The 27,278-nt window shown below is 46.0% G+C and overlaps 1 protein-coding gene across 1 annotated transcript in view; it reads left to right on the forward strand.

Moving 5' to 3' along the window:
• LOC311226571 (retinol dehydrogenase 11-like) overlaps positions 1-27,278 on the forward strand; it is a gene marked incomplete at both ends in the record, with an annotated part of 30,416 nt that extends 3,138 nt beyond the window's left edge. The window contains 5 exons of the mRNA XM_084311991.1: positions 10,098-10,232; positions 13,345-13,536; positions 16,709-16,870; positions 18,588-18,707; positions 27,070-27,278. Of these exons, the coding sequence (XP_084168117.1) occupies positions 10,098-10,232; positions 13,345-13,536; positions 16,709-16,870; positions 18,588-18,707; positions 27,070-27,278 (818 nt within the window). The remainder of the gene's footprint in view (positions 1-10,097; positions 10,233-13,344; positions 13,537-16,708; positions 16,871-18,587; positions 18,708-27,069) is intronic.

Below are 27,278 nucleotides of genomic sequence, written 5' to 3' on the forward strand. Positions count from 1 at the left end.
AGATCAAATAAAATAGTATTTTTTTACAGAAAGTGTCTTGCATAAAAGTGTATGTGCATCTTAAGGTGCATGTGTCTTGTGTATATGTGTGTGTGTTCAAGATTACATCTTCTCCAGAGTCAGACATTCTTTTTTTTATCCACTTTTTCTCCTCCTGTTTTTCTGTATTTTCCTCCCATCCCAATTTAGTCATTATGCCAATTCCCCCCTCCCCTTCCTGGTCGTTGCGTGCATGTGCCCCCCACTGGTCGGTCTAGGGAGCCCTGAAGTCTATCACATGCTTCCTCCGATACATAGGAGACAGCCAGCAGCCTCTTTTCACCTGACAGCGCGGACTCTCATTGGTGAAGTGTAACGTGTGGGAGGTCACACTACCCTCACCATTTCCCTCCCTCGCTGTGCAGGCACCCTGACCGACCTGTAGGAGTCGCTGTTTTACAACGACCAGATTACCACCCACCGGCTTCCCTCCCGCTGACACCGCCAATTGTGTCAGTATGACGGCCGGCCAAGCCGGAGGCACCGCTGACAGCTGGATTCGATACCAGTGTCTCTGCGGTGGTAGACAGACGCTTAGTCCGCTGTGCTACCCGGCCGACCCAGAGTCAGAATTTCTTTTATTTATAATTTAATTTATATAAAGTGCTTTTCTAGACACTCAAAGTGCTTTACAATGTAGGGTAGAAATTGCCTCCTTCACCACCACTGTATAGCACCCAACCTTGGGCTACGCAGGCTCAATGGCTTCCATACACTGGCACCAGGCACACAACACCCTGACTACACAATGGCTGAAAGGCTCAGGGGTCAGGGATTAATATCAGCCAATTGTGAAAGGGATGATTCAATCAAAGTGAAAGGGATGATTAGGTGGCCTTGATGTCAGAGACCTCATTGGGAATTTGGCCAGGAATGTCGGGTAACCCCCTACTCTTTGCGATAGGCGCCCTGGATTCTTTAACAAATTCAGTCTGGACCTCAGTTTTAACGTCCTCTGCATTCAGTAGAATGCTATCTGGCTGCAAGCTAGCCTAGCTTAGCACAAATGCCTGTAACCGGATACGGACCAGCTAGCCTAGCTATTGGCCAAAAACAAGCTAAGATAGGCTAGTGGTCCGTATCCACTTCCATTAATTTGTGCTAAGCTAGGCTAGCTCACACCCGGATAGCTTTCTGCTGAGAGGAAATTGGTATCTATCTGGAGAAGATGGTAAGCGCATAATGTTGGCATGTTCCTATAAAAAAACACATTACATACAATACATTTTATGATTTGTATATATCGTATATCGTTGACAACCTATAACATGATTCAATTCAGACCATTCTATCAACACAGGGAATTTATAGCTAACATTGTGACTGCTACACAGTAAATTTTGCAGAGTAAATGTACTCAGTTTGAGTAAAATGTACTGTGTACCTACGTATATACCCCCGGACGCTAACCCTAAAATAGCAATGAAGGAACTTTATATGGACATAAGCAAACAACAGAACGCACACCCAGAGGCAGCCTTTATTGTTAAGAGATTTTACTCACTCTAACCCAGCGGTTCCCAAACTTTTTTGGCCGTGCACCCCCGTCACCCCCCGACCTAGCTGACGCAGCACCCCCCAATGCCCAACAAAAAAATTGGGAGAATAATAATATGAAACCAAGTAAACATTATCCTCGCCTTAGCGAGCGCGCAACAATTAACCAGCTATCAATCAGCAGCAGTTATTAACGAACATGTAGGTAACACCAGTGATTTTACTCAAATTGCAACAAATAAAATACTTCACCACACGAAAGAACAAAATGAGAATTACATGCATAGGCTCAGAAACAGATTGGCCCAAAAAGTAAAACAAAACGCATTTTCATGGATTTTCAAGTGCAGTGGCCTGCAGAGTCTAACCTAAAGTCTGTTCTCCCCAAATGTCACCAGCACGTCTCTTGCCCCACAAGACATTAGACCATGTTTACACCAATATAGCTGATGCAAACAAACCTATTCCCTCCCCCACCTGGGAAAATCTGACCACCTCCTTTTGTTTATGCTCCCAAAGTACACCCCACTCATCAAACATGTGAAGCCCTCAGTCATAACAATAATAATGGCCTGAGGGGGCAGACTCTGAGCTGCAGCAGTGGTTCCAACACACAGACTGGAGTACATTTGGCACCCAGGCCACCCTGGACTCCCACAATGACATTGACTCCTACACGTCCTCTGTTGTGGATTACATCAACTCCCACAGCACTGAGCAGCTGTCCGGGGTCTTAACTGACATCTTCAACCTGTCACAAGCCCATTGTCCCAGCATGCTTTAAAACCACCTCCATCGTGCCAGTGCCGAAACACTCCTCTGCCTCGAACCTCAATGATTTCTGAACAGACCTCAGTTCGTTAGGACGATAGACAATCTCACCTCCTCCACCCTCAAGTTTCAAGTTTGTTTATTTATTTATTTATAACAAAATACAGAATACTTTATGATGAAATGCTTGTTTCTGTATGAGCCCCTGAGGGTGTGCTACATACAGTAAAATAAAGTAAGTAAAAAAAAAAAGTAATTAAGAAGTAAGTAAAGTCAATATACATATATACAATATACAATACAGAGTAAAATGAGTAACAGTGAGGTACAATGCAGATGTACAAAACTTAGGCTAGGGTGCAAATGAGGTATGAATGTAGTGCAAATCTCTTTAATAATAGATAAATATAAAGTGTGTTAAAGTGTCTAAAGTGAATAAAGTGAGTGGTAAGGTAAGTGTTTGTTTAAAGTGAGTGTGTAGACATGTGGATGTGTGTGCACTGCAGTGTGTGTGTAGATGATGGGTTGTTACATAGTGTCATTGTCATTGAGCATCCTGATGGCCTGGGGATAGAAGCGCCTTTTTCTGAGTCTCTCTGTACTGGCCATGAGACTCCGGTAGCGCTTGCCTGACTGCAGCATGCAGTTCAAAGAGGCAGTTGTTTGAGTGATTTTCACCTCAGATTCTGGTGAACCTTTACCGGTGTGTCATTGAAAGTGTACTCACCAACTGTATCACAGTCTGGTACGGCTACTGCACTGCCTCTGACCAGAAAGCACTGCAGAGGGTGGTGAGAACCGCCCAACGCATCACCGGTACACGTACACCACTCCCTACTATTTTATTTCCTTTTTTTATATCCTCTTTTTCTCCGCCTGATTTTCTATGCTTTTCTCCCCATCCCAATTTTAGTCGTTATGCCAATTCCCCCCCTCCCCTACCTGGTCGTTGTGCGCATGTTCCCCCTACTGGTCGGTACAAGGGAACCCTGAAGTCTACCACATGCTTCCTCCGACACATGCAGAGACAGCCAGCAGCTCTCTTTTCACCTGGCAGCGAGGACTCTCATTGGTGAAGCGTAATGCGTGGGAGGTCACGCTGCCTTCACCACTTCCTGCCTTTCGCTGAGCAGGCGCCCAGACCTGACCTGTAGGCGTCGCTGTCCACAACGCCAGATTACCACCCACGACTTCCCTCCCGCTAACTCAGCCAAACGAGCTAGTATGACGATCGGCCCAAGCCGCAGGCAATGCTGACTCCGGGAGTCAAGACCGCAGCCTCTTGCATTGGTGACGAGCGCAATCTCCGCTACGCCACCCGACCGCCCTCCACTCCCTACTATTGAGTCTATCCACCACAAATGGTGTCTGAGGAAGGCACGCAGCATTGTCAAGGATATCTCTCACCCCAATTATGGACCCCTCTATACACTTGCTTGTACACCTGCACATGTTTCGTTGTACTGTACTTGTGCAGTATAATGACAATACATTTGAATCTAATCTAATCGAATCATTATGGATCCATGACTATAATATGCGATAGAGATCTCCCAGCCCTCTATGAATTCTAATCTGGTTGTAACTCAGGCCAGTCCTCTCTCCCATCTCCCTTGACGTTCTTCACCCTATCCAATATCCAGTGGTAGAAGAAGTACACAGTTCCTTTACACACAGTTCCCCCTCTCTCTCTCTCTCTCTCTCTCTCTCTCTCTCTCTCTCTCTCTCTCTCTCTCTCTCTCTCTCTCTCTCTCTCTCTCTCTCTCTCTCTCTCTCTCTCTCTATCTCTCTCTGTCTACCAGTCGCAGACTGTGTGGGCTGACTGTCACTCAAAGTGCTTATGGGCGGGGCCATAACAGCCTGAAATCCTGAGGGTGAAAAATGATGGTTTTGAGTACTTGATTAGAAATATAAAACAATGCATTTAAAAAAAAAAAAACTTACAGATGTCTTCAATAGACTCACGGGAATTGTGTAAAGTTGCCCAAATAGTGCTAGGAATAGCAATGCAGGTCCCCTTTAAGTAAAAGTAGAAATACCCAGATAAATTAGTACTCTGGAAAAAGTATGCATTCTACGTTTGTGTATTCCAGTGCTTGGGAGCATTCAATCCTTGACCCATTGACCTCTAAAAGTTATGTTAAAGTGGTATGTGGTCCAGTTCTGTATCATAGTCGGTTCCGCTCGTCGTCACTCATGCACTGTCCTCGCACACGTGCACGCGCACTGAATAAAGACCACAATGTACCTTTAATCCCAATATTTGTCTGACCACACCCCTATCAGCTCACCTACATAAGCAGGTGTGTGGTCACCTGCTCTCCTCCTTTCTCGCTTTCACCACAAGGAAGTGCCTCGGTAGATCCCCACTTGACGTGATGTGATGGTAGGAGAAGAGTTGGAAAACGAGATACGTTGACATCATATCTTTATTTTCTCTCTCACTATATTCGAGAAAATACGGCGATATTGTCTTCGTACTGGAGTGTCTGGAAGATGATGATCATTCTAAAAATCCTCCACCGGTTTTCGTATTGGGAGTTCGCGCCGCTACATGCTTTCCAACTGCAGTCCTTGCTGTGTGCTGGTTGTGGTAAAGGCACAGCTGGACTGTAGGATGCGCCGCTGTTGTGAGAAGTGGTGGGTTCCAGGTTTGGTGAGTTATGTTTTTGCTGGCGAGCTCCACTTGTCTGTTAGTGCTATGGGGGCTAGTTGACAATGTTTATGAAAACCGGCCCCAGACTAGGGTCTTTTGTTCAGCCTCTTAGGCGACGGCGGAAGACCTTGGTCTGAAGCCCATTATAATTAACTAGTGGGCCACGACCAATAACCCTGTGTTTTCTGGACGAGTGGTTGTTTCTCTGTCACCGTGAGGCCCCTTCTTTCATAATACAAATGAGAGTATTCCCTCACGAGGAAATATGGGCATGGATGTTCGTTAGCGGAAGATCTGTGTTCAAGTCAGCTACAGGCCAGTTGGGTATTGTGCTGGCTCCGTCGGGTGTTGGTAAAATCACCGTTGTAAAACTGTGTTAAAATCTTGTTTCTCTTCTCTCTTAAACAGTGAGGAGGGTTTCAGAACGGCGGCCTGTCTGAGTGATTGTTATATCATTGTGTACAAGTTCAGGTGATAGCTGCTTAGCTTACGTGCTAGTGGTGGCCTACTGTTAGCCAGTCAGCTGTTAGCTGCGGCGCTAGCCTGTTGTGATCACTAGGCTAGGAAACGTTAGCTTGCGTGCTAGTTATGGCCTACCTAGGCTAGGCTAGGAAACGTTAGCTTGCTGCTATCAGCCGAGTGCAGCCGTTAGCTTAATGCTACACTGTTGAACGTGCTTTGATTATAACATGTTTTAAACGCTCTTGACTACGACGTCATCTTTGACGGAAGATGTTCGTCGAACCTGCCCTGAGCCAGGACGGCAAGGACTGCGTCAACAAGGGGGACCGTAGCGACGGGATGGAGCGGCGACGCTGCCCAGGTCGACAACACAGAACGGCTGTGTTTACTACGGTGCCTTGTTAGAGGCTGCAGTTTCGCTTGATCTGCGCTCAAGGTAGGCAAGGTCTGACCAGACCTTGAGCACGTCTTCTTGCTTTCCCTTCTAAATGTTTTGTAAATAACGATGTTTTCCAAAACGAGTGTTGCTGCACTACATTTAGGATACGATGCAAGTTATGTGTGAATTGTCTTGTCACTGGTATTTAGCTTCTCAATGCAAATCGGGTTGTTTGTTACAGATGTGAAAATGATCTGGTTTGTTGTGTTGAGAAACATCATGTGTGTTTATGTACTGTGTACTCACAACTAAGGGGGTTAAACTAACCTATAAAGCTATGCTTAGTGACATATGAGTAAAGAATGATTCTTTTCTCAGCCTGTAATGACAATGAACAGTGTGTTCACATATTAACAGGTTTACCTGTTCAACTGGCCGTATTAAGGGTAAAGTAGGAGGGTTGTGTTTTCCCCCCGGTTCCCTGGGGACTTCTTCATCCTCCTCTCAGACATGTTGTTACACTACATTGTGTCACTGTGTGGTAGGGATACGATGTAACCCTTAGCTTGATTGCTGAGGTTGTGCTAAAACTGCTTGAGAAACTTTATTTTCCTAAAAGAAAAGATTGTTTGGTCGCTTTTCGTGTGTGCTTAGCAAGGCCTGTGGCCGATACTAATCGAGAATTATGTATTCTCTCATTATGAAAAACGGCGTTCCTCTGTAGAGTGTTTTTGCCATTTTTTGTAGGTGATGATGGGTTGTGTGTGTCATGTGACCTACAACTGGGTTGGGCTGGCCACAGAAGCACATGTGTAAGTTTGGTACCGGGGCTCATGGAGAGCCCTCTCTATTCTGTGTTTTTTCCTTAGTAAAAATCAGATAGCAGGTTAGCACATGCGCTGTGTGAAGCTGTTAGACGCTTCATGGAGCTGACTATGACTGTGTCATACTCTCTTTTTGTCATTACATCGTATCATGGGTGTGGGGTCGTAAAGGGGTGAACTGGTAACCTTTCCTCCCCCTTTTTTCTGTTGGTCAGGGGTAAACCCACCTGTCCTTCAAGGTTCCTGTCACGTTGCGGTTCGGCACGTTACAGGGTGAGGGGGGGGGGGGGGGGAGGGAGTTTCCTGGTCCCACGCCCTGGAATATTGGGCGTGTGCACCGCAGAAATTCCCCCGCCATAGAGTACGTCACTGTGCGCGTCTCTGTTGGTAGGACTTCCGTGTGCTGTTCAGGTCCATATGATGGATCTGTTTAAAACGGGGGGTGGTCAGGGCTCTTCCTCACGAAGCTCCTATTCGGGCCTTCTGTGAGTTGGGACTCTCCTTCCATGTGAGGGAGCCTCCTCAGAGTACAGAGCCTCCTCCTCAGATTGATAAGGTGAGTGGAACCTCAAGAAGGAGTCCTACTCTATTGTGTGTGTATTCGATTCAATTCGATTATTGAGTGTGTATGGGTTCAGTGCCTCCTCCCCGGAGAGCCCTAAAACCAAACTTTTACATGGCTCAAGGTGCAATATATTCTTTTCAATCTGTACAGCTCGCGTGGGAAGTCTCTCTGGGGATTTCCGTCTCCTCTCTATGGGAGGGTGGTGGAATGTAAAAATGTAAAAAATTTTACCCCCGGCCGTGTAGACTGGGATACATACTGTTGGTGCTTCCTTCTTTTCTTTTAAAAAGAGTTGGAGTTAGGAAGTATCACACCCCTCTTGTCGTTCCCCTGGGCGCCTTGGGGATTCAATGACAGGTCTAAATAGCCTGTTCATTGATGTGGTTGTGTCCCGACACACGCATAGTGCTAGCTCGGGGTGTTCTGTAATCAGGCGACTGACTGGCACGCCTTGGTTGCTTGGGGTTAAAACGGCGTTTTTATAAAGCAACTGGGATGGAGGTTTTTCCTCTTCCGATGACCTGTTTTGGTTGTCGACGGATTCTCGTTCATATCTGGGGGATGATGACGGAATGGATCTGAACATATGTAGAGAGGTCTCACGCCCTGGGGGTGGGCCACCGGGCGCGGTTCGCCCCGAACGTCTGGGTGGCGCCTTCTTTTCATGTTTAAGATCAACACGCATATCTGCCCCTTCTCTTGGAGTAGGCATGTCGGCGTGGTTAGGGCACGGGACTGGTTCTGGTCACGCTGGTCCGGATCAGTTGAACCCGTTGTCCGCCGGGGATGCAGATCTGCTGTTCTGGTACCCTGAGGGACTTGGGCTTTTTTCAGGGGGAAAAATGCCAGGTCGGTCCGGGTGTCACAGGGTTAAGCGCTATGGAGTCCCTGGTTGGGTAAATGTTTTACTCAGCACTGTCGTAATGGCTTATGGCCATGCCAACCTGTACACGCTCGATCTCGTCAGATCTCGGCCGCTACACAGGTTGGTCCTGGTTAGTACTTGGTTGGGAGACCGCCTGGGAATACCAAGTACGGTGTGCTTGGGGCTGGTTCTCCATTCTTTTTCGCTCTTCTCTCACGCATGGCGAAGAGGGGCCTGTTGGGGTGGTCTTTGACCTCCTATGGTGACCCTGTGCTTCCCATATCGCCGGGCCCGGTCCGAAGTAATGTTTCGTCGACCCGTAGGCCTGGGTTAACCCTTTTTTGAAAACTAGCCGGTGTATACCTGCAGGTGTGTTTTGGAGTTTTTTCTTGAGGGGTTATAGGAACAACCACCGCATTGGGTAACACCAAGGTGGTTGATTCCCTGGTGTGTTGGAGCAGTGTCAACTCCCGGGTTCACCGGTTGAGGGTGCCCCTGCACGTTCATGACGTCTGCCAATCGTGTCAGCCTTCTCTGCCTCAACCCCTCTGGGTGGGTTTTTTTTAAATGGAGGCTTGGTCATGCAACAACGCCAGCATACGCCCCTTCCGCCGGTGCGGCTGTGTTCAGCTGTCCCCTCTGGCGCCTGTCTCGTCCGCAGTCTCCAGGCTAGGGTTAACAGCCTGTTGCCTGGTTTTTCCCCGGTGCGCTGCCTGCTTCCGTTGGTTAACCTTTTTTGTGTGCTTACGGCCATGCTGACTGCCTGTTCTGCAGGGTCAGTGTGCCAGGCGGTGTACTATTGGGGGGACAGGGCCCGCTCGGCTGAGGGGCCTTTGTCCGAATACGCTGGCGATGTGGGGGGCGGGGTCACTAAGTGCCCACCTGGTGGGGTCTTGATGCTGGCATCATGGACTTCTCCGGGCCCCCATTCCAGGGGGTCCAGTCCCTTTGGTGGGTCTGGGCCTTCCTTCGCGCTCCGCTGCTACGGCCTTGCCACGGGGTTGGGTTTGCCCTTGACCCCGTGATTCTGGGGGCAGTAACGAGGTTGTTCCCTCCGTTCGTTCCCGGGTGGCATGCGGGTTGTGCGTGTGTGTAGTCGTGGGGTCAGGCCACGGTCTGCTCACCCTGTGCGTTGAGTTGCTTGAGTGCCTCTTCGCACGGTCGGGTCCGTCGCCCTCCCGGGAAACCTCCAATAGGGGGGGTGCCCTCCATTAGGGAGGGTCGGGGGGGCTCGGCCCTCCCTGTTCTGATGGTTGTGGGGGGCCTTCAGCGGGGTGTATTTGTCGGCCGGTGGCTCCGCTCTGCCTCCCTATGTGCATGAGTGACGCCGAGCGGAACCGACTATGATACAGAACGTTAGGTTATGACTATAACCAAGTTCTGTTAATAGTGGTGACGCTCGGCGTCCGACGCCGCTGCAGCCCTTGATCTCACCTTGTGGTGAAAGCTTGGGAAGGAGGAGAGCAGGTGACCACACACCTGCTTATGTAGGTGAGCTGATAGGGGTGTGGTCAGACAAATATTGGGATTAAAGGTACATTGTGGTCTTTATTCAGTGCGCGTGCACGTGTGCGAGGACAGTGCATGAGTGACGCCGAGCGTCACCACTATTAACAGAACTTGGTTATAGTCATAACCTAACGTTATGCTGCTCTGATTATGTCTTCTTGAAGTTGACAGGCTTCAAATGTATAGAATCTTTAATAATTTTGTCCTCTTGAAGTTGACAGGCTTCAAATGTATAGAATCTTTAATAATTTTTGCCATGTTTTCTATACAAAATCTTTTTCTTCAAAGTAACTAGTAACTGATGGGTTCAGGTGAATGTAGTTGAGTAAAAAGTACAATATTTCCATTGAAATGTAGTAGAGTAAACGTTCCCTAAAATGAAAATACTCACGTAAAGTACAAGTAGCTTGAAATTACAGTAATTGAGTAAAGGTACTTAGTTACTTTCCACCATTGCCAATATCTAATGAAGCAAAACCTCTGCGAAAAACATACATTGGCCTCCAGTGTTCATGCTGTGTGTTCTCCAGGTCTGGTGCTGCTGAGGAGGTGGATCTCCGGCAGCGTGTGCTGCAGCGGAGTGAAGCTGTGTGGCAGGACCGTGGTTATAACCGGCGCCAACACCGGCATCGGCAAGGAGACGGCACGGGACATGGCCAGGAGAGGTGAAGCCTTCACTTGTTCACATCTGATGGGGTTAATCTCTTACCGGGTCCTTCAGAGGGGTCGGCCAAGACGGGGATTGTGTTAAATTGGCATCCTGCCTCTGGACACAAGGCCCGTCAAGGCCGTTGTCGGAAAGTGGTGTTGTTGTCCAGCAGGGGGCACTCTGTCCTCTGGACTTGTCAGTGACAATGCCCCTGTGACGGTGATAGGGACACCGTATAGCTGCGAGTGCCGTCCTTTGGATGAGACGCTAAACCGAGGTCCTGACTGAATTCGTTAAACAACCCAAGACGCCTATCGCAAAGAGTAGGGGGTTCCCGGACGTTCCTGGCCAAATTCCCAATCCGGTCTCTGACATCAAGGCCACCTAATCATCCCTCCCCCTTAATTGGCTGATATCAATCCCTGTCTCCTGAGCCGTTCAGCCATTGTGTAGTGTGATGTGTGCCTGGTGCCAGTGTATGGCAGCCATTGAGCCTGCGTAGCCCAAGGTTGGGTGCTACCAGTGGTGGTGAAGGAGGCCATTTCCACCCTACATTGTGGGGAGCGCTTTGAGTTTCTAGAAAAGCGCTATATAAATGTAATGATCATTCATTCATTCATTCATTATAAGGTTGTCCATAATAGCAACGCCAATGCAAGGTTAGCCCCCAGGTGAGATGCAACATAAGATAAGATAAGATAAGATATTCCTTTATTGATCCCCTTGGCGAAATTCGGGCGTCGTAGCAGCATGGGGGAGGGGGGGGGGGGGTACAGGTATGGGCAGGGTAATAGCAGAAAGACTATAAATAAAGGCAATACAATTACATCTGAATATACTATGAGTAAAGGTAAACAGTATACACAAGGTGCAGGTCAGGGTCTGTACCCTATCAGTCATAATAAACGTTATAGTCTGTGCAGGTTTTGGTGGTCAATAATCAGACACACTTAATGGTTAAGGGTCAGGCATTCCTAATAGTTCTTAAGTTCTGCAGCCGTTAGTTCTCCAGCTGCTGGCAGCAGTCCATGCCCCCCAGTTGGGGAGCCTGAAGGACAAGTCGAGGCAGTTAGTGGAGTGTCAGGGGGGGGGGGGGGGGGGGTTGAGTCTGTGGCTGAACGTGCTCCTCATCTTGGTTGGCTTCTCATGGGGGGGGGGTTCTCCGGTATAGCGGCCAGCTTCCTTCTCATCCCCCACTCTGCCACCACCTCTAGTTTGACAAGCTCGACCACCACGGAGCTAGCTTTCCTCTCCAGCTTGTTCAGTTTGTTGGTGCCCCTTGAGTTGATGTAGCCCCCCACCCCCAGTATACAATGGAAATAAAGAGGACACTGGCAACTACAGACTGGTAAAACGACTGCAGCAGGCTATTGCACATATCGAAGGACCTGAGTCTCCTCAGGAAGAACAACTTGCTCTGTCCCTTCCTGTAAAGGGCCCCTCTGTTGTCCGACCAGTCTAGTTGAATGTGCGGGTTACCAGTTGCTAGAGTCTCAATTGGGTCTAATGTAGGTTTACTGCTATGGTCACATGGACACCTGCACCTCCCAGTATCTCAGACATCTATTACACCATCTATCTACGCCATCTATCTACACCATTTACACCACCTGCACAATTGACACCATCTACACCATCTAAACCTTCTACACCATCACAGGTCGGCAATAGGCGGCCCGCGGGCCGAAATTGCCCCGCCAGCAATAATATCTGGCCCTTCAGAATATAAAAAAATATATATATTCTTTATTTTTTAAAATGTTTTTAATTAATTTTTTTTTTTATATATCAGACCAACTAGGCTAGGCTATATGTTAGCTATAATGTCCAAATAGAGAAACTACCACCACCTAAAGAATGCTTATTATATGTTGTTTTATCCATGTTGAGAGTGAATAACAGGTAGGCAGCGCGTGCAATGTAGTGCTTGCTCAACATGAAAAAAGTTGGTGGACAGCGCCTGGTGCTGAAATAACAAACAAGCCACACCACATGTGTGGTGTGAAATTAAAACATCAGTTCAGTAAGTCATTCAAACTTTATCTTTATGACTGTGACGGCACCACACATGTGAACAGTAACAATGCAATTAAACTGAAGTCAAATCAGAGCAAAAAAAGCTGAATCTGCTTCAAGAAGATGTGCTACATTAGGTATATAAGGAATTACAACGAGACATTTATTAACTAAATAAAAAATACTATTAGGCTTTTAACCCTCTAAAGCCAGGCGCAACAGTAGACATGTTTTGTAAAACATTTGTTTGTGATAAAGACTTGCTTTATTGTATCGGAATCGATTGTCATCTCAGAATTTAGTGCATCTCTCAGAGAATGCGCGGATGTAAAGCATAGAATCTTGAAATATCTAGATTGGTTGTTTTCTCTGGACTGCATCTAATCCGCTGTATCTATCCATTTATCATATCTATGTCTGTCACTATAGCCAATGGAAATGCTAGAAATGGTCACATGGACTGGGAGAACCAATGGAAAATTCCTATTGTTTCTCAATAGTCCAGTGCGCTCCACAGAAAGGGCCGTCAGATAGACACATTGGTTGCGCGTAATGTAAGATAGGCCGATATACAAAGGTATAATGTTCAGTGCAAATGTGTATGTCGTTTACAGTTTATTAGGCCACCTTTGCATCTCGTTTATTTTGTCCATTCTCTGACTCTGCCACAAATGTATGTCTTAGTTATAAGGTGGTCTGTCACAGAGTTAAAATGTTTTCACTATCAATATATTAAATTAGCCATTGTTTTTGTTTCCGGCCCCCCGTACAATGGCTTGGAAAAAATGTGGCCCTCGGCCAAACTTAATTGCCTACCCCCCCCCCCCATCTATTCTACACCATCTACACCATCTACACTATCTACACATCAACATTCTGAATGTTCATCCATCTGATATCTTTACCATGGTGACACATCAACATTCTGAATGTTCATCCAGCTGATATCTTTACCATGGTGACACATCAACATTCTACTGGTCTCCATGATGACGTTAATCAAGAATTATGTAGTCGTCATCATAGGTATACCAGCCAAATGAATATAGATTTCAATAGGAACGGCCATTCTGTGAATTGAAGTTATATGGTCTGTCCTGTGTTTGTCCCAGGTGCCCGAGTGGTCCTGGCGTGCCGGGACATGTCCAAAGGAAAGCTGGCAGCAGAAGAGATTCAACACACAACAGGAAACACTAATGTGGTGGTGCGACACCTAGACCTGTCCTCCCTCGAGTCAGTACGACTATTCGTTAAAGAGTTCCTAGCCAGCGAGCATCGACTGGATATCCTCATCAACAATGCAGGTGAGAGAGAGAAAGAGAGAGAGAGAGAGAAAGAGAGAGAGAGAGAGAGAGAGAGACACTACAGGGTACTACAGGGTACTACAGGGTACTACATGGTACTACATGGCACTACATGGCACTACAGGGTACTATAGGGTACTACATGGCACTACGGGGTACTACATGGTACTACATGGCACTACAGGGTACTACATGTCTCCTCCTTTGCAGCACCACAAACATGGGAACTCTCTAACTCTTCCCCCCCCCCCCCCTCCCCCCCCCCCCCCCTTCTCTCTGAGTGCCCGTCTCCTGGCGCTGACTAAGGTGATGGATGCCTCGGGGTCTTGGCCAAGATTGTAGTGACTGCTCTACATGCACCTCCGAGGCCTTGGATCAGTTATTCACCGCCGTCTGTCCGTGGTCCTGTCAACTGATTAACAGTATTAACAGACTGTTAACAGATTAACAGTCAATGCAGTTTCATTGCTGGGTTAAGTACTTCCATTTCTATTCACATAATACGCCTACTTCATATATCTACTCCTTTCACATATATGCCTACCACTTGTATCTATTGCTATGTCCGCCTACTACAATCTCATGAGCCGTCTAACGCCTGTCCCGTCTCCCTGTCTCCCTATGACTTGCTGTCCTGGAGTGTTGACCGGAGTGTTGGACGTCCCGTGACGAAGGCCGGGAGGTTGCGACCCCCTCTGCGTGCCCCCCTGTCTCCGGAGGTCTCGTAGTGGTGACCGGAGTGCCGGATGTCCCGCGATGATGTCGGGGAGTTCGTGACCCTCTCTGCGCCGCCCCTATCTCCCTGTCTCCGGCTGTCCCTGAGCAACGACCGGAGTGTTAAATGTCCCTTGACTAAGACGGGGAGGACGTGACCCTCTTTGCGCCGCCCCTGTGCCTCAAATAGATTGCTATCAGCTCTATCTTTAATCTTTCAAAATGTTCAGTTGCTATCGCTATTAGCTCTATCTTTAATTTTTCAAAATGTACAGTTGCTATTGCATGCACTCATCTGTGTTCCACTACACACATGAGTGCATGCTTACCAACTGTCCGTCTGCAACACTACTATCACCAACATCTAAGAAGGGAGATCCCCCCTTGAATGGCCCTTCTAAGGTTTCTCTCCTCCACACTGCCTGTGGAGCTTTTTTCCCCTATTGTTAGGTTTTAGTGAGTTTTTCCTCACCTTCGCGTGGGGTATGTCTGGGAGTGCTTGCATTCTTTCATTTATTTGCATCCGTCTAAAAATGTTTGCACCTTATGGTGTTCTTGTTCTGTTCTTGACTTATTGTTATGTTTTCTTCTTGACTTGTTTAAAGAAGATCTGTACGGCCCATGGGGACATTAACGTGTGTTGTTGGGCCCTATAAATAAATTTGATTTGATTTGATTTGATTAGATTTGTGTGTACTATTACAAAAACTACTTTGTTTGTTATTTTTGTTTGTATATCAATGTGCAAAACAATCACATTAAAACACAAGTAGACGGGCATATCCTTAAACGGTCCGAATTCTCAATCTGCCTTTTGACCATGCCCCTAATCCAAGCCATTGAAGTGTACTGTTTTTTATTTTAGAACAGCGCCACCATGAGGCAAGATGAATCAATGTTTTACTGTTTTTAGACAATGTTACAATGTTTTTAGATAATGATGTCTACAATGTTTTACTGTTTTTAGATTATCATTGTTAATTGTGATTGTCATATGTATCTTATGTTGTTATGTTTTGTGTTGTCTTTCTATGTGGACCCCAGGAAGACTAGCTCGCCACTTAGGTGACAGCTAATGGGGATCCTTTTTAAACAATAAACAATAAACAATCAGAACTTCACAGGCCTCCTTGCTAAAGGTTTGGTGGAAAACTAAGAGTGCGTTCACAAGTAACAAATCATTTCCTGTTTACCATGTGTTCTTTCCAAAATGTTATTGTATCTGGTGGTCATATGGTTTGGCCTATCAATTATCTAAATTCTAAATGATCCACCATTCTCTAAATAACAGTTTCATACTTGTTGTATCAGGAGCAATTATTTGAAAATGTAAAGTTCGGCCTGATGGTGGCGCTAGGGGAAGGGTTATGGGGTCACCAAAATCAATAGGTTTATTCCTCTACGGGTCATGACTGTGCACAGTAAATGAGAAATTATTTGAATGAAAGGTATTGGAGATACCCAAATTCGAAAATTGAATGTTTGGCCTGATGATGATGTTAGAGGAAAGGTCAAAGGTTGAAAAGATTTGAATGGAAGGTATTGGAGTTATAGCAATAAGTCTGCTGCAGCAATCGGGGTAAATCCGTCGTTCGTATAATAAACCCTAGTGGTGTTAGTGCCTTGCTCTACTCATTGAGCTACACAGGGAATAGAACCCCTTACCCTGGCTGTGTCAGTGCCTTGCTCTACCCATTGAGCTACACAGGGAATATAACCCCTAACCCTGGCATTGTTAGTGCCTTGCTCTACTCATTGAGCTACACAGGGAATTTAACCCCTAACCCTGGCAGTGTTAGTGCCTTGCTCTACCCATTGAGCTACACAGGGAATTGATCTATGTTTTCATTCAGGGGGAACCAAAGAGTTCTAATAAGGGGGAAGATAAGGACAGGTGTTTGGACACTGAGCCATTATCAGTAATATAAACATAAACATAAAGTTGGCGGCTACGTGGCGTAGTGGGCAAGGCGCTCGCCACGAATGATGGAGACGCTGGGCTTGCCTGTTCGAGCCCAGCGCTCCACATTGCTTTCAGTTTAGCTGGTCGTTCATACTAATACACATTGGCCGTATTAGGGGGTGGGAAACTGATGGGTGGGGATCGGGCGTTGTGGACAGCGACTCCTACAGGTTGGTTGGTGCGCCTGCGCAATAGAATCAGGAAGTGTCAGGGGCAGCGTGAGCCTCCCACGCGTTACTCCTCGCCACTGAGAGATCGAGCTGCGCAGGTGAAAAGATGCGACTGCTGTTACCTCAAGTACCGGAGGGGACTTGTGCTATGTATGACTTAGTCCACATTGCAGCCGGCTTGTGGGAGGCAAGAAACAGCGTTCGTGACAGGGGAGGGTTGAATTGGATGATACGAAATTGGGATGGGAGAAAAATATAGAAAAATGGGAGAAAAAGTGGATAAAAAAAAAAAAACATAAACATAAAGTTCTGCTACTTCTCCCAGGTGTTATGATGTGCCCTAAAAGCCTATCAGAGGATGGTTTTGAGATGCAGCTGGCTGTCAATCATCTGGGTCACTTTCTACTGACCAATCTGCTGCTGGACCTTCTGAAAAGATCCTCCCCCAGCCGAGTCATCACGGTCTCCAGCATCGCTCACCATGGAGGCAAGTAGATGAACCCTTAACTCCCCAGACAAGAACAACATCTTAATTACAGCAATAACCTCATGTGGGAGGAGTTAGAGGGAGACTGCTCAGTACAACCAGTCTGACACTGTTGACCACTAGGAGCTGCCCAGTACAACCAGTCTGACACTGTTGACCACTAGGAGCTGCCCAGTACAACCAGTCTGCCACTGTTGACCACTAGGAGCTGCCCAGTACAACCAGTCTGACACTGTTGACCACTAGGAGCTGCCCAGTACAACCAGTCTGACACTGTTGACCACTAGGAGCTGCCCAGTACAACCAGTCTGCCACTGTTGACCAGTGATGCCACAGATTACTTGTAAAAGTAATCCGATTACTGATTACTGATTACTCCTTTAAAAAGTAATCCAAGTTACTTTACTGATTACTTGATTATCAGAGTAACTTAGTTACTTTGAAAGTAACTAGGTTACGAAGTCGTCGTCGTTCCCCCAACAGTTTTTTTTAAACGCTTTATTGAAAGTGCATAAATTGTTTTTAACTTGTTTCTCTGCACATAACGTAAATTGTTAAACTAGTGCTTCAGCTTCTGTACCATCAAGTATGGTAAAGCAACAGTCTATGATGCTCACAGCATTAGAGCAGCCAGCCAGTGGTTTTACAAAACCAGTGTATCCATTCACATCTAACAAATGCAGGCTGAACTATTCAATTATATCAACTGTAACTATTAAATTGTTTTTATAAATGTCTCTCTAGTCTTCTTGCGGTTTCACTTCGTTTAGACAAGCGTTTTGGGGTGGAATTCTCAGACGAATGCAACGGAGCACTGCTGTCACACGATTGGCGCATATGTCACATGACGTGCTGTGAAGACCCGCCCTACTCTGCCTCTGATTCGCAGACTGTGGATGGGGAATGTGATTGGGCCAAAGCAGAGTCACTCACAGACAGAGAGTCCAGTCACGCCGCGAGGACACATTCTTGTGTAACCCTTTCACTGCCACACCACGTCACTCCCAAATAAGAAAAACAGCTCAAAAATGTATTTTTGACTGTCGAAAACGAAATAAAATACTGCATTCCGCCTGCATTATGAATTTATGATGAGATAGTAACGAAATAGTAATGCACAGCCACTTGGACAAGTAACTGCAATCAGATTACTGGCTTTTAAAGATTAACGCGTTAGATTACTATTTTCGGGGGAAAGTAATCAGATTACAATAACGCGTTACTTAGTAACGCGTTACCGGCATCACTGCTGTTGACCACTAGGAGCTGCCCAGTACAACCAGTCTGACACTGTTGACCACTAAGAGCTACCCAGTACAACCAGTCTGACACTGTTGACGACTAGGAGCTGCCCAGTACAACCACTGTCTGACACTGTTGACCACTGAGCAGCAATGTAATTTCAAAATAACTTCACTTTGATATGACGTTTTGGTTTTTCAACATGTGTACCTAGTGTCACAGTATTATTTGTCTGGCATAATCCAGCTAATCACATGCCCCCTGGAGTTTATATTCAACTGTAAATAGACAACAAAGACACAAAGACACAAAGCAAAGACACAAACACTATAGCATTCTTTCCATCCTAGATTACATTTCTGGGTTAGAAAACAAACCACATAACTACAGAATAAGCTACAAATCCGTTTAAAGTAAGTAGCAGTGGAAATTACTGGTTAGTGGTGTTCTTTTCTTCTCCCTTATCTCATATCAGGAAAGATCCATTTTGAAGACCTCCACTTTGAGAAGACTCCTTATGACTCTCTGACCAGCTATAAACAGAGCAAACTGGCTAACGTGCTGTTCACCAGAGAACTAGCAAGGAGGACCAGAGGTAACACAACTATTATTATTATTATTATTATTATTATTATTATTATTATTATTATTATTATTATTATTATTATTATTATTATTATTATTATTATTATTATTATTATTATTATTATTATTATTATTATTATTATTATTATTATTATTATTATTATTATTATTATTATTATTATTATTATTATTATTATTATTATTATTATTATTATTATTATTATTATTATTATTATTATTATTATTATTATTATTATTATTATTATTATTATTATTATTATTATTATTATTATTATTATTATTATTATTATTATTATTATTATTATTATTATTATTATTATTATTATTATTATTATTATTATTATTATTATTATTATTATTATTATTATTATTATTATTATTATTATTATTATTATTATTATTATTATTATTATTATTATTATTATTATTATTATTATTATTATTATTATTATTATTATTATATTATTATTATTATTATTATTATTATTATTATTATTATTATTATTATTATTATTATTATTATTATTATTATTATTATTATTATTATTATTATTATTATTATTATTATTATTATTATTATTATTATTATTATTATTATTATTATTATTATTATTATTATTATTATTATTATTATTATTATTATTATTATTACTACTATTATTACATTTACATTTACATTTACATTTAGTAATTTAGCTCACGCTTTTATCCAAAGCAACTTACAAGTTCTGTACGACAGGTCAGCAGGAAGGGTACAACTCTTCTCTTATTATTATTATTATTATTATTATTATTATTATTATTATTATTATTATTATTATTATTATTATTATTATTATTATTATTATTATTATTATTATTATTATTATTATTATTATTATTATTATTATTATTATTATTATTATTATTATTATTATTATTATTATTATTATTATTATTATTATTATTATTATTATTATTATTATTATTATTATTATTATTATTATTATTATTATTTTTTTTTTTTTTTTTTTTTAACTTAAATTTTTATTAAACATTTATAGACATACAACACAACATATACAATAACATAAACAACACTATTAAACAGACATAAACAATAAAGAAAAAATGTAATACTCAAAAACAAAATAAAAAATACTGACTTGAGCAGAAATTCCACAAACATAAATAATAAAATGGAAAAACATAAAACAGCTGTCAAAACAAAAATTTTAATAAAAAAGCTAACTAAAGCAGCATTTTGTGACATGGGTTCAGAGACCCTCCTTGAACCTCTTTCCTCCTTTACCCTTCGCCCTCTTGTGTTGCATTTGGTTCTTCCTCTGTGATGTCGTTTTCGTTCCCCCTGTAATCCTCCCACTTTCCCCATCTTTCTCCAAATTTCTCTTCCTGTAACCTCAGCATGTGTGTTATCCTCTCCATATCCTGTATCTCCCCTACTATTCCTACCCATTGTGCTATTGTCGGTGGGTCTTCTTTGTACCACAGTCTTGTTATTGCTTTTCTGGCTGCTATCAACATTATATTTATTAAATATTTGTCCCCCCCTTGTATTCCCTCGTGTGTCAGGTCTCCTAAGTAAAGCACCAGTCCCGTTTGTGGTAACCCGTATCCTAATATTCTGTTCATTGCCTCCCCTATCTCCTCCCAATACCCCTTCAGCTTCTGACATCCCCAGAATATGTGCGTGTGATTTGCCCCTCCTGTTACGTTCTGGACACCGACCTCGGTCGGTGACCACCCACATTCCTGGCATATGTCACTGGGCTTGTCACCTGTCATTTCCCTGTCAATTAGTGCTGTCACTTAGGGGTGGTTCCTGATTGGCTGTCACGGGGGTGTGTGTGGAATGTTGGTATTTTGTCTCTATTTAACATACCTCTCTTCTGCTTGTCCATTGTCAGGTCTTCACTAATTGCGTTCGGGGATAACGCGGACGGTTCTACTGTGGACCTCCAATAAGCTCCCATTTACCTTATCTTACACTTGTGCTTTTGCACTTGTTCTCTCTTAGAATTTACTCTGTGTTCTTACTATTAAAGTCGAACCTGTTCAAGAGTAAACACTCTCTGTCTCTGTGATTGCCTTCAACCATTGGAATTCACCTACCTGCATTCTGACAGAAGACCTGACCATCAGAATTCCATGGAGGCCATCATGGAGATGCTCCGGACGCAGGGAGCAGCCCAGACATGGATGGAGGAACATCAGCAGCTGGTCAGCGCCGAGTTAATCCGACTCAATGGGGTCGTCGGATCATCCCAAGCGGTGGCGCAGTCGGCGTTGGCCACAGCCCGACAAGCCCAAGAAGGAGTGGCTGGTGTGCAGTCGGCGGCGGGGGAAGCAGCGCTCCACGCAGAGGAAAGTCGGGGGGGGTTCGGGGTCCAGGAGCGGTCCCGCGAACCACATCTGCAGGCGCCCGCTCGCTATGACGGATCACCGGATGGTTGTCGGGAATTCATCACCCAGTGTCTACTCGTTTTCCGGCTGCAACCACGATCATTTCCATCGGAGACAGCGCAGGTAGCGTATATTATCACACTGCTCACCGGCCAAGCTCTCTCCTGGGCTACGGCGGAATTAGAGGCAGGGGCGATAATCTGCGACAGTCTGGACGCCTTTACCCGGGAATTGAGAAGAGTATTCGATACTTCCCGGGTACTCTCGATCTTCGAGGCTGGTGGTCGTCTTCTCGACTGCCGGCAGGGCCTCCGCACTGTCGCAGCTTATGCTATCAATTTTCGGATCTTGGCTCGGGAGATAGCTTGGGCGGAGAACGTCTGCATGGTTCTGTTCGTCAGGGGACTCTCAGCGCGGATGCGAGATGCTCTCTCCGCGCGTGAGATCCCCGAGCAGCTGGAAGTGCTGATCAACACCACTATCAAGATGGATAATCGGCACCGGGAGAGGGAGAAGGAGCATGTCAACAACACCCAGCCCCAGGTATGTTTTCCTTCTTCTCCTGGTGTTGATAATTCCATGCATTACACGAGTGGGCCACTGGGTGATGAATCCATGCAGCTTGGAGCGCTGTCGCTCTCGGACGACGAGAGGCAGCGCTTCATCAAAGAGCGACGCTGCTTCCGGTGCGGACGCACCGGTCACCGCTTCGGCAGCTGTCGGGTCCAGGCTGTATCGGCTCGGCGCCAATCGGGGATGGAAGGTGCGCCGTCGGGCCTCGAGAGGGCGCCAGCAGGTGGGCTCATTCCTGCCAAAACCACGGATTCTCGTAAATTTTTTGAGGTGGCGATCAACTGTGGGGGTGACATTAGGGGAACTAAGGCTCTCATTGACTCAGGGGCGGCGGGCAATTTTATTCACGTGGGATTGGTGAAGGAGTGGGGAACCCCGGTGGAGGATTTAGGGGTTCCCTTACCAGTCTATGCCCTGGACGGTCGGCCCCTGGGCAGTGGGAGCGTCACCCAGCGCACAGTTCCCTTACACATCCGGGTGGAGGGTGGGGAGTGGGAATGGGTTACTTACTTTTCCCCCTATTCTGTCATGGTGTTGGGTCATCCCTGGTTGTCGTCATGTGTTCGTGTCATTAATTGGAGCACGGGCGAACTCTCAACGGCGGCCGACGTCAAGTCGATCGTCAGCGGGAGTTTGCCCAAACCCTTGTCTTCCCCCCCCTCTTCTCTTTTGTCTCCTCCCTCTTTCTCCAGGATGGTGGGGAGCGTGGCAGATTCTGATCTACCCTCTAATCCCGATTTAATAGGGGTGCCTGAGATCTATTGGGACCTGACGGACGTTTTTAGCAAGACGCGTGCTAAAGCACTTCCGCCTCATAGATCATACGACTGTCCCATTAATCTTCTACCCGGTACCTCCCCGCCTCGCGGGCGAATGTTCTCTCTCTCACGCCCCGAAACCTTGGCCATGAACACCTACATAGAGGAGGCATTGCTTGCGGGGCACATACGCCCTTCCACTTTCCCTGCCGGCGCTGGCTTCTTTTTTGTTGATAAAAAGGATGGGGATCAGCGCCCATGCATTGATTATAGGGGATTGAATGACGTTTCCATCAAGAACCGATATCCTTTACCCCTCATGGACACGGCCTTTGAGTGCTTACAGGGGGCACAGGTCTTTTCTAAACTTGACTTACGTAATGCATACAACCTGGTCAGGATTAGAGAGGGAGACGAGTGGAAGACTGCATTTAACACACCCAATGGGCACTATGAGTATTTGGTCATGCCCTTTGGTTTGGCTAATGCTCCGGCAGTCTTCCAAGCCCTGGTTAACGACGTGCTGCGAGACTTGATTGGGGTGTCGGTGTTTGTCTACTTAGATGATATCCTGATTTTTTCTCGCGATATGGTGCAACACCAAATGCACGTTCGGGAGGTGCTAGACCGTCTCCTCAAGCATCAACTATTCGTTAAGGCTGAGAAGTGTGTGTTTCACACGGACACCGTGTCCTTCCTGGGCTTTGTGTTGACGAAGGGCGATCTGCGCATGGATCCAGCCAAGGTGAGTGCAGTTTTGGACTGGCCACGGCCTTCGTCGCTCAAGGGGTTACAACGGTTTTTGGGCTTTGCAAATTTTTACAGGCGCTTTATTCGCAATTTTAGCGCCTTAGCCAATCCCTTAACAGCTCTCACTAAGGCCTCTCTCCCTGGCTTTGAATGGTCGCCTAGGGCTGAGTCGGCCTTCTGCGATCTTAAACGTCGTTTTACATCCGCTCCTGTATTGATCCGCCATGACGCGGAGGTTCCGTTCATTGTGGAGGTGGATGCCTCTGACGTCGCGGTGGGGGGGGTGCTCTCTCAGAGATGCTTAAAGGATGGGAAAGTGCACCCGTGTGCTTTTTTTTCTCGCCGTCTGTCACCAGCCGAGCGTAATTACGACGTGGGTAATCGGGAGTTATTGGCGATCAAATTGGCACTGGAGGAGTGGAGACATTGGTTGGAGGGGGCGGCACATCCTTTCATTATTTGGACTGATCATAAGAACTTGGCTTACATCCAAGGGGCTAAACGCCTTAACGCTCGCCAGGCCAGGTGGACGTTGTTCTTCACACGATTTCGATATACCATCTCCTATAGACCCGGCTCCAAGAATATCAAACCTGACGCGTTGTCGCGCCAGTTTGATCTTCCTGGGCGGGAGGAGCAGCCCCATCCCATTATTCCACCGGCCTTGATTTTGGCACCCGTGTCTTGGGGCATAGAGAAGGTGGTAAGGTCGGCGCTAACGCGGGAGCCCGATCCTGGTGGGGGTCCTCCGGGACGGTCGTATGTTCCCAAGGTGGCGCGCTCATGCTTGCTACAGTGGGCACATGCGTCATCCCTCACCAGCCACCCAGGGGCAACCAGGACCCTGGAATTTATCCGTAGGAGGTTCTGGTGGCCGACAGTGGAGGGGGATACGCGTTCCTTTGTGGCGGCCTGTCCGGTGTGCGCACGTAGTAAGACCTCTCGACGGGCACCGGCGGGTCTCCTCCGACCACTTCCTATTCCTAAACGACCCTGGTCACACATATCTCTGGACTTTATTTCTGGTCTTCCCCTTTCGGACGGATTCACCACCATTTTGGTGGTGGTGGATCGGTTCTCTAAGGCGGCTCACTTTGTCCCTCTCCCCAAGCTTCCTTCGGCCCGGGAGACTGCTGATTTAATTATACAGCATGTCTTTCGGGTCCACGGGCTGCCAGTAGATATCGTGTCGGACCGGGGTCCTCAGTTCGCCTCCAGGTTCTGGAAGGCGTTTGCCGCCGGCCTCGGCGCCTCTGTCAGTCTGTCGTCTGGGTTCCATCCACAGTCGAACGGGCAGACGGAGAGGGTCAACCAGGATTTGGAGGGGGTCTTGAGGTGTTACGTTGCCGGTAGTCCGGCAACGTGGAGTAGGAGGTTGGCTTGGGCTGAGTACGCGCATAATACCCTTCTCTCCTCTTCTACCGGTATGTCTCCCTTTCAGTGCCAGTATGGTTTTCAACCTCCTCTGTTTCCCGAGCAGGAGCAGGAGGCGGAGGTGCCCTCGGCCCAGGCACATGTGGCTCGCTGTCGCAGGACGTGGAAACAGGTTCGGAAGGCGCTACAGAAGGTTTCGGTTAGTACCCAACGGCAGGCTAACCGTAAGCGTCGTCCGGCTCCAGTTTACCGTCCAGGGCAGCGGGTTTGGCTTTCCACCCGGGATCTCCCTCTCCGGGTGGAATCCAAGAAGCTGGCTCCTCGCTTTATAGGACCATTTAAAGTGATTCATCGGGTTAATCCAGTGGCTTACAAGCTACGACTTCCGAGCTCTATGAGGGTTCATCCGACGTTTCATGTGTCCCTGTTGAAGCCATTCCTCTCATCGCCCTTGGCCCCGCCACTGCCTGTGGTTCCTCCGCCCCGGTTTATTGGCGGTCAACCCATTTACACGGTGCGGAGGATACTGGGTTGTAGGCGGAGGGGTAGGGGGTTTCAGTTCTTGGTGGATTGGGAGGGGTACGGGATAGAAGAGCGTTCTTGGGTGCCTCAAAGGGATATTTTAGATCCCAGCCTGATCGTTGATTTCCGGCGGCTGAATCCCGAGGCTCCTAGGTGAACGTCTGGTGCCGTTCGTCGGGGGAGGGTACTGTTACGTTCTGGACACCGACCTCGGTCGGTGACCACCCACATTCCTGGCATATGTCACTGGGCTTGTCACCTGTCATTTCCCTGTCAATTAGTGCTGTCACTTAGGGGTGGTTCCTGATTGGCTGTCACGGGGGTGTGTGTGGAATGTTGGTATTTTGTCTCTATTTAACATACCTCTCTTCTGCTTGTCCATTGTCAGGTCTTCACTAATTGCGTTCGGGGATAACGCGGACGGTTCTACTGTGGACCTCCATTAAGCTCCCATTTACCTTATCTTACACTTGTGCTTTTGCACTTGTTCTCTCTTAGAATTTACTCTGTGTTCTTACTATTAAAGTCGAACCTGTTCAAGAGTAAACACTCTCTGTCTCTGTGATTGCCTTCAACCATTGGAATTCACCTACCTGCATTCTGACACCTCCTTCCCACACATCCTCCAGCATACTCTTTGTGTTGGTGCATATTTTCCCTTCAGCTCTGGGGTTATAAAGAATCTGATTATGTTTTTCCATCCAAACTCTTTCCATATCCTCGATCCTGTTGTTGAATGTTGCACCTCGCATATGTTACCCCATTCCTTCCCTGTTATTCCTATCTCTAGTTCTCTCTCCCATTTCTCCCTTATGTAATCGGTCGTGTGTCCCTTGCTGGTCATTATAGCCCGGTACAGTGCTGATATTACCCTTCCTTTCCCTCCTTCGTATGCCCTTACTATCATCCTAATTATTCCATTCTGTTCTTCGTCCTTGTCCCCTCTTATTTCTTTATTATAGTAATCTCTAATCTGTAGATATCTGAAGTGATCCCTGTTTTCTAGTCCAAATTTCTCCTTTAATTTTTGTAATGTTTGCATTTCCCCCTTCTCTATCAATTTGCATATCGCTGTTGCCCCCCCCCCCCCCCTCTCCCACCTTCTGAATCCATGGTCCAACCTCCCTGGTTTGAATCTCTTGTCATGTGCTATCCATCTCAGAACCCCTGTCTGCTTCTCCAATTTGTGTGTTTTTACTACTCTGTTCCATATGGTCAAGGTGCATTTTGTGATTGGATCTAACAGTCCCTCTTTCTCTTTGAATAGTTCCCTATCTCCCACCAGAGTTTGTACCTTGTATCCCTCCCCTTCTTTTTCAATGTCTTTCCATCTTGCCTCATACTTGTCGTTACACCAGCATGTCACTGCTCTCAGTTGTGCTGCATAATAGTAATCTTGTAGGCTGGGTACTGCCATCCCTCCCTCTTCCTTTGGTTATTATTATCATTATTATTATTATTATTATTATTATTATTATTATTATTATTATTATTATTATTATTATTATTATTACTACTACTACTACTACTGCTACTACTGCTGCTGCTACTACTACTATACTACTACTACTACTACTACTACTACTACTACTACTACTACTACTACTACTACTACTACTACTACTATTACTACTGCTACTACTGCTGCTGCTACTACTACTACTACTACTACTACTACTATTACTACTACTATTACTACTACTACTACTACTACTACTACTACTACTACTACTACTACTACTACTACTACTATTATTTACTACTAATACTATTACTACTACTACTACTACTACTACTACTACTACTACTACTACTACTACTACTACTACTACTACTACTATTACTACTACTACTACTACTACTACTACTACTACTACTACTACTACTACTACTACTACTACTACTACTACTACTACTACTACTACTACTACTATTATTAGTACTACTGCTACTACTACCCTCCTCCCTCAGGTACAGGTGTAAGGTGTTACTCCCTGCACCCAGGGGTGATCAACACGGAGCTGGGTCGTTACATGCGGTCCCGCTGGCCCCTGCTGTCTGCCCTCCTCACCCTGCCCTCCTGGCTCCTGATGAAGAGCCCCTGGCAGGGGGCCCAGACCACCATCTACTGCTCCATCGCCGAGGGGCTGGAGGACAGGAATGGCTGCTACTTCAGGTAG

Source organism: Notolepis coatsorum (assembly GCF_963971535.1).
Source record: "Notolepis coatsorum genome assembly, chromosome: 4".
Classification (NCBI taxonomy): domain Eukaryota; kingdom Metazoa; phylum Chordata; class Actinopteri; order Aulopiformes; family Paralepididae; genus Notolepis; species Notolepis coatsorum.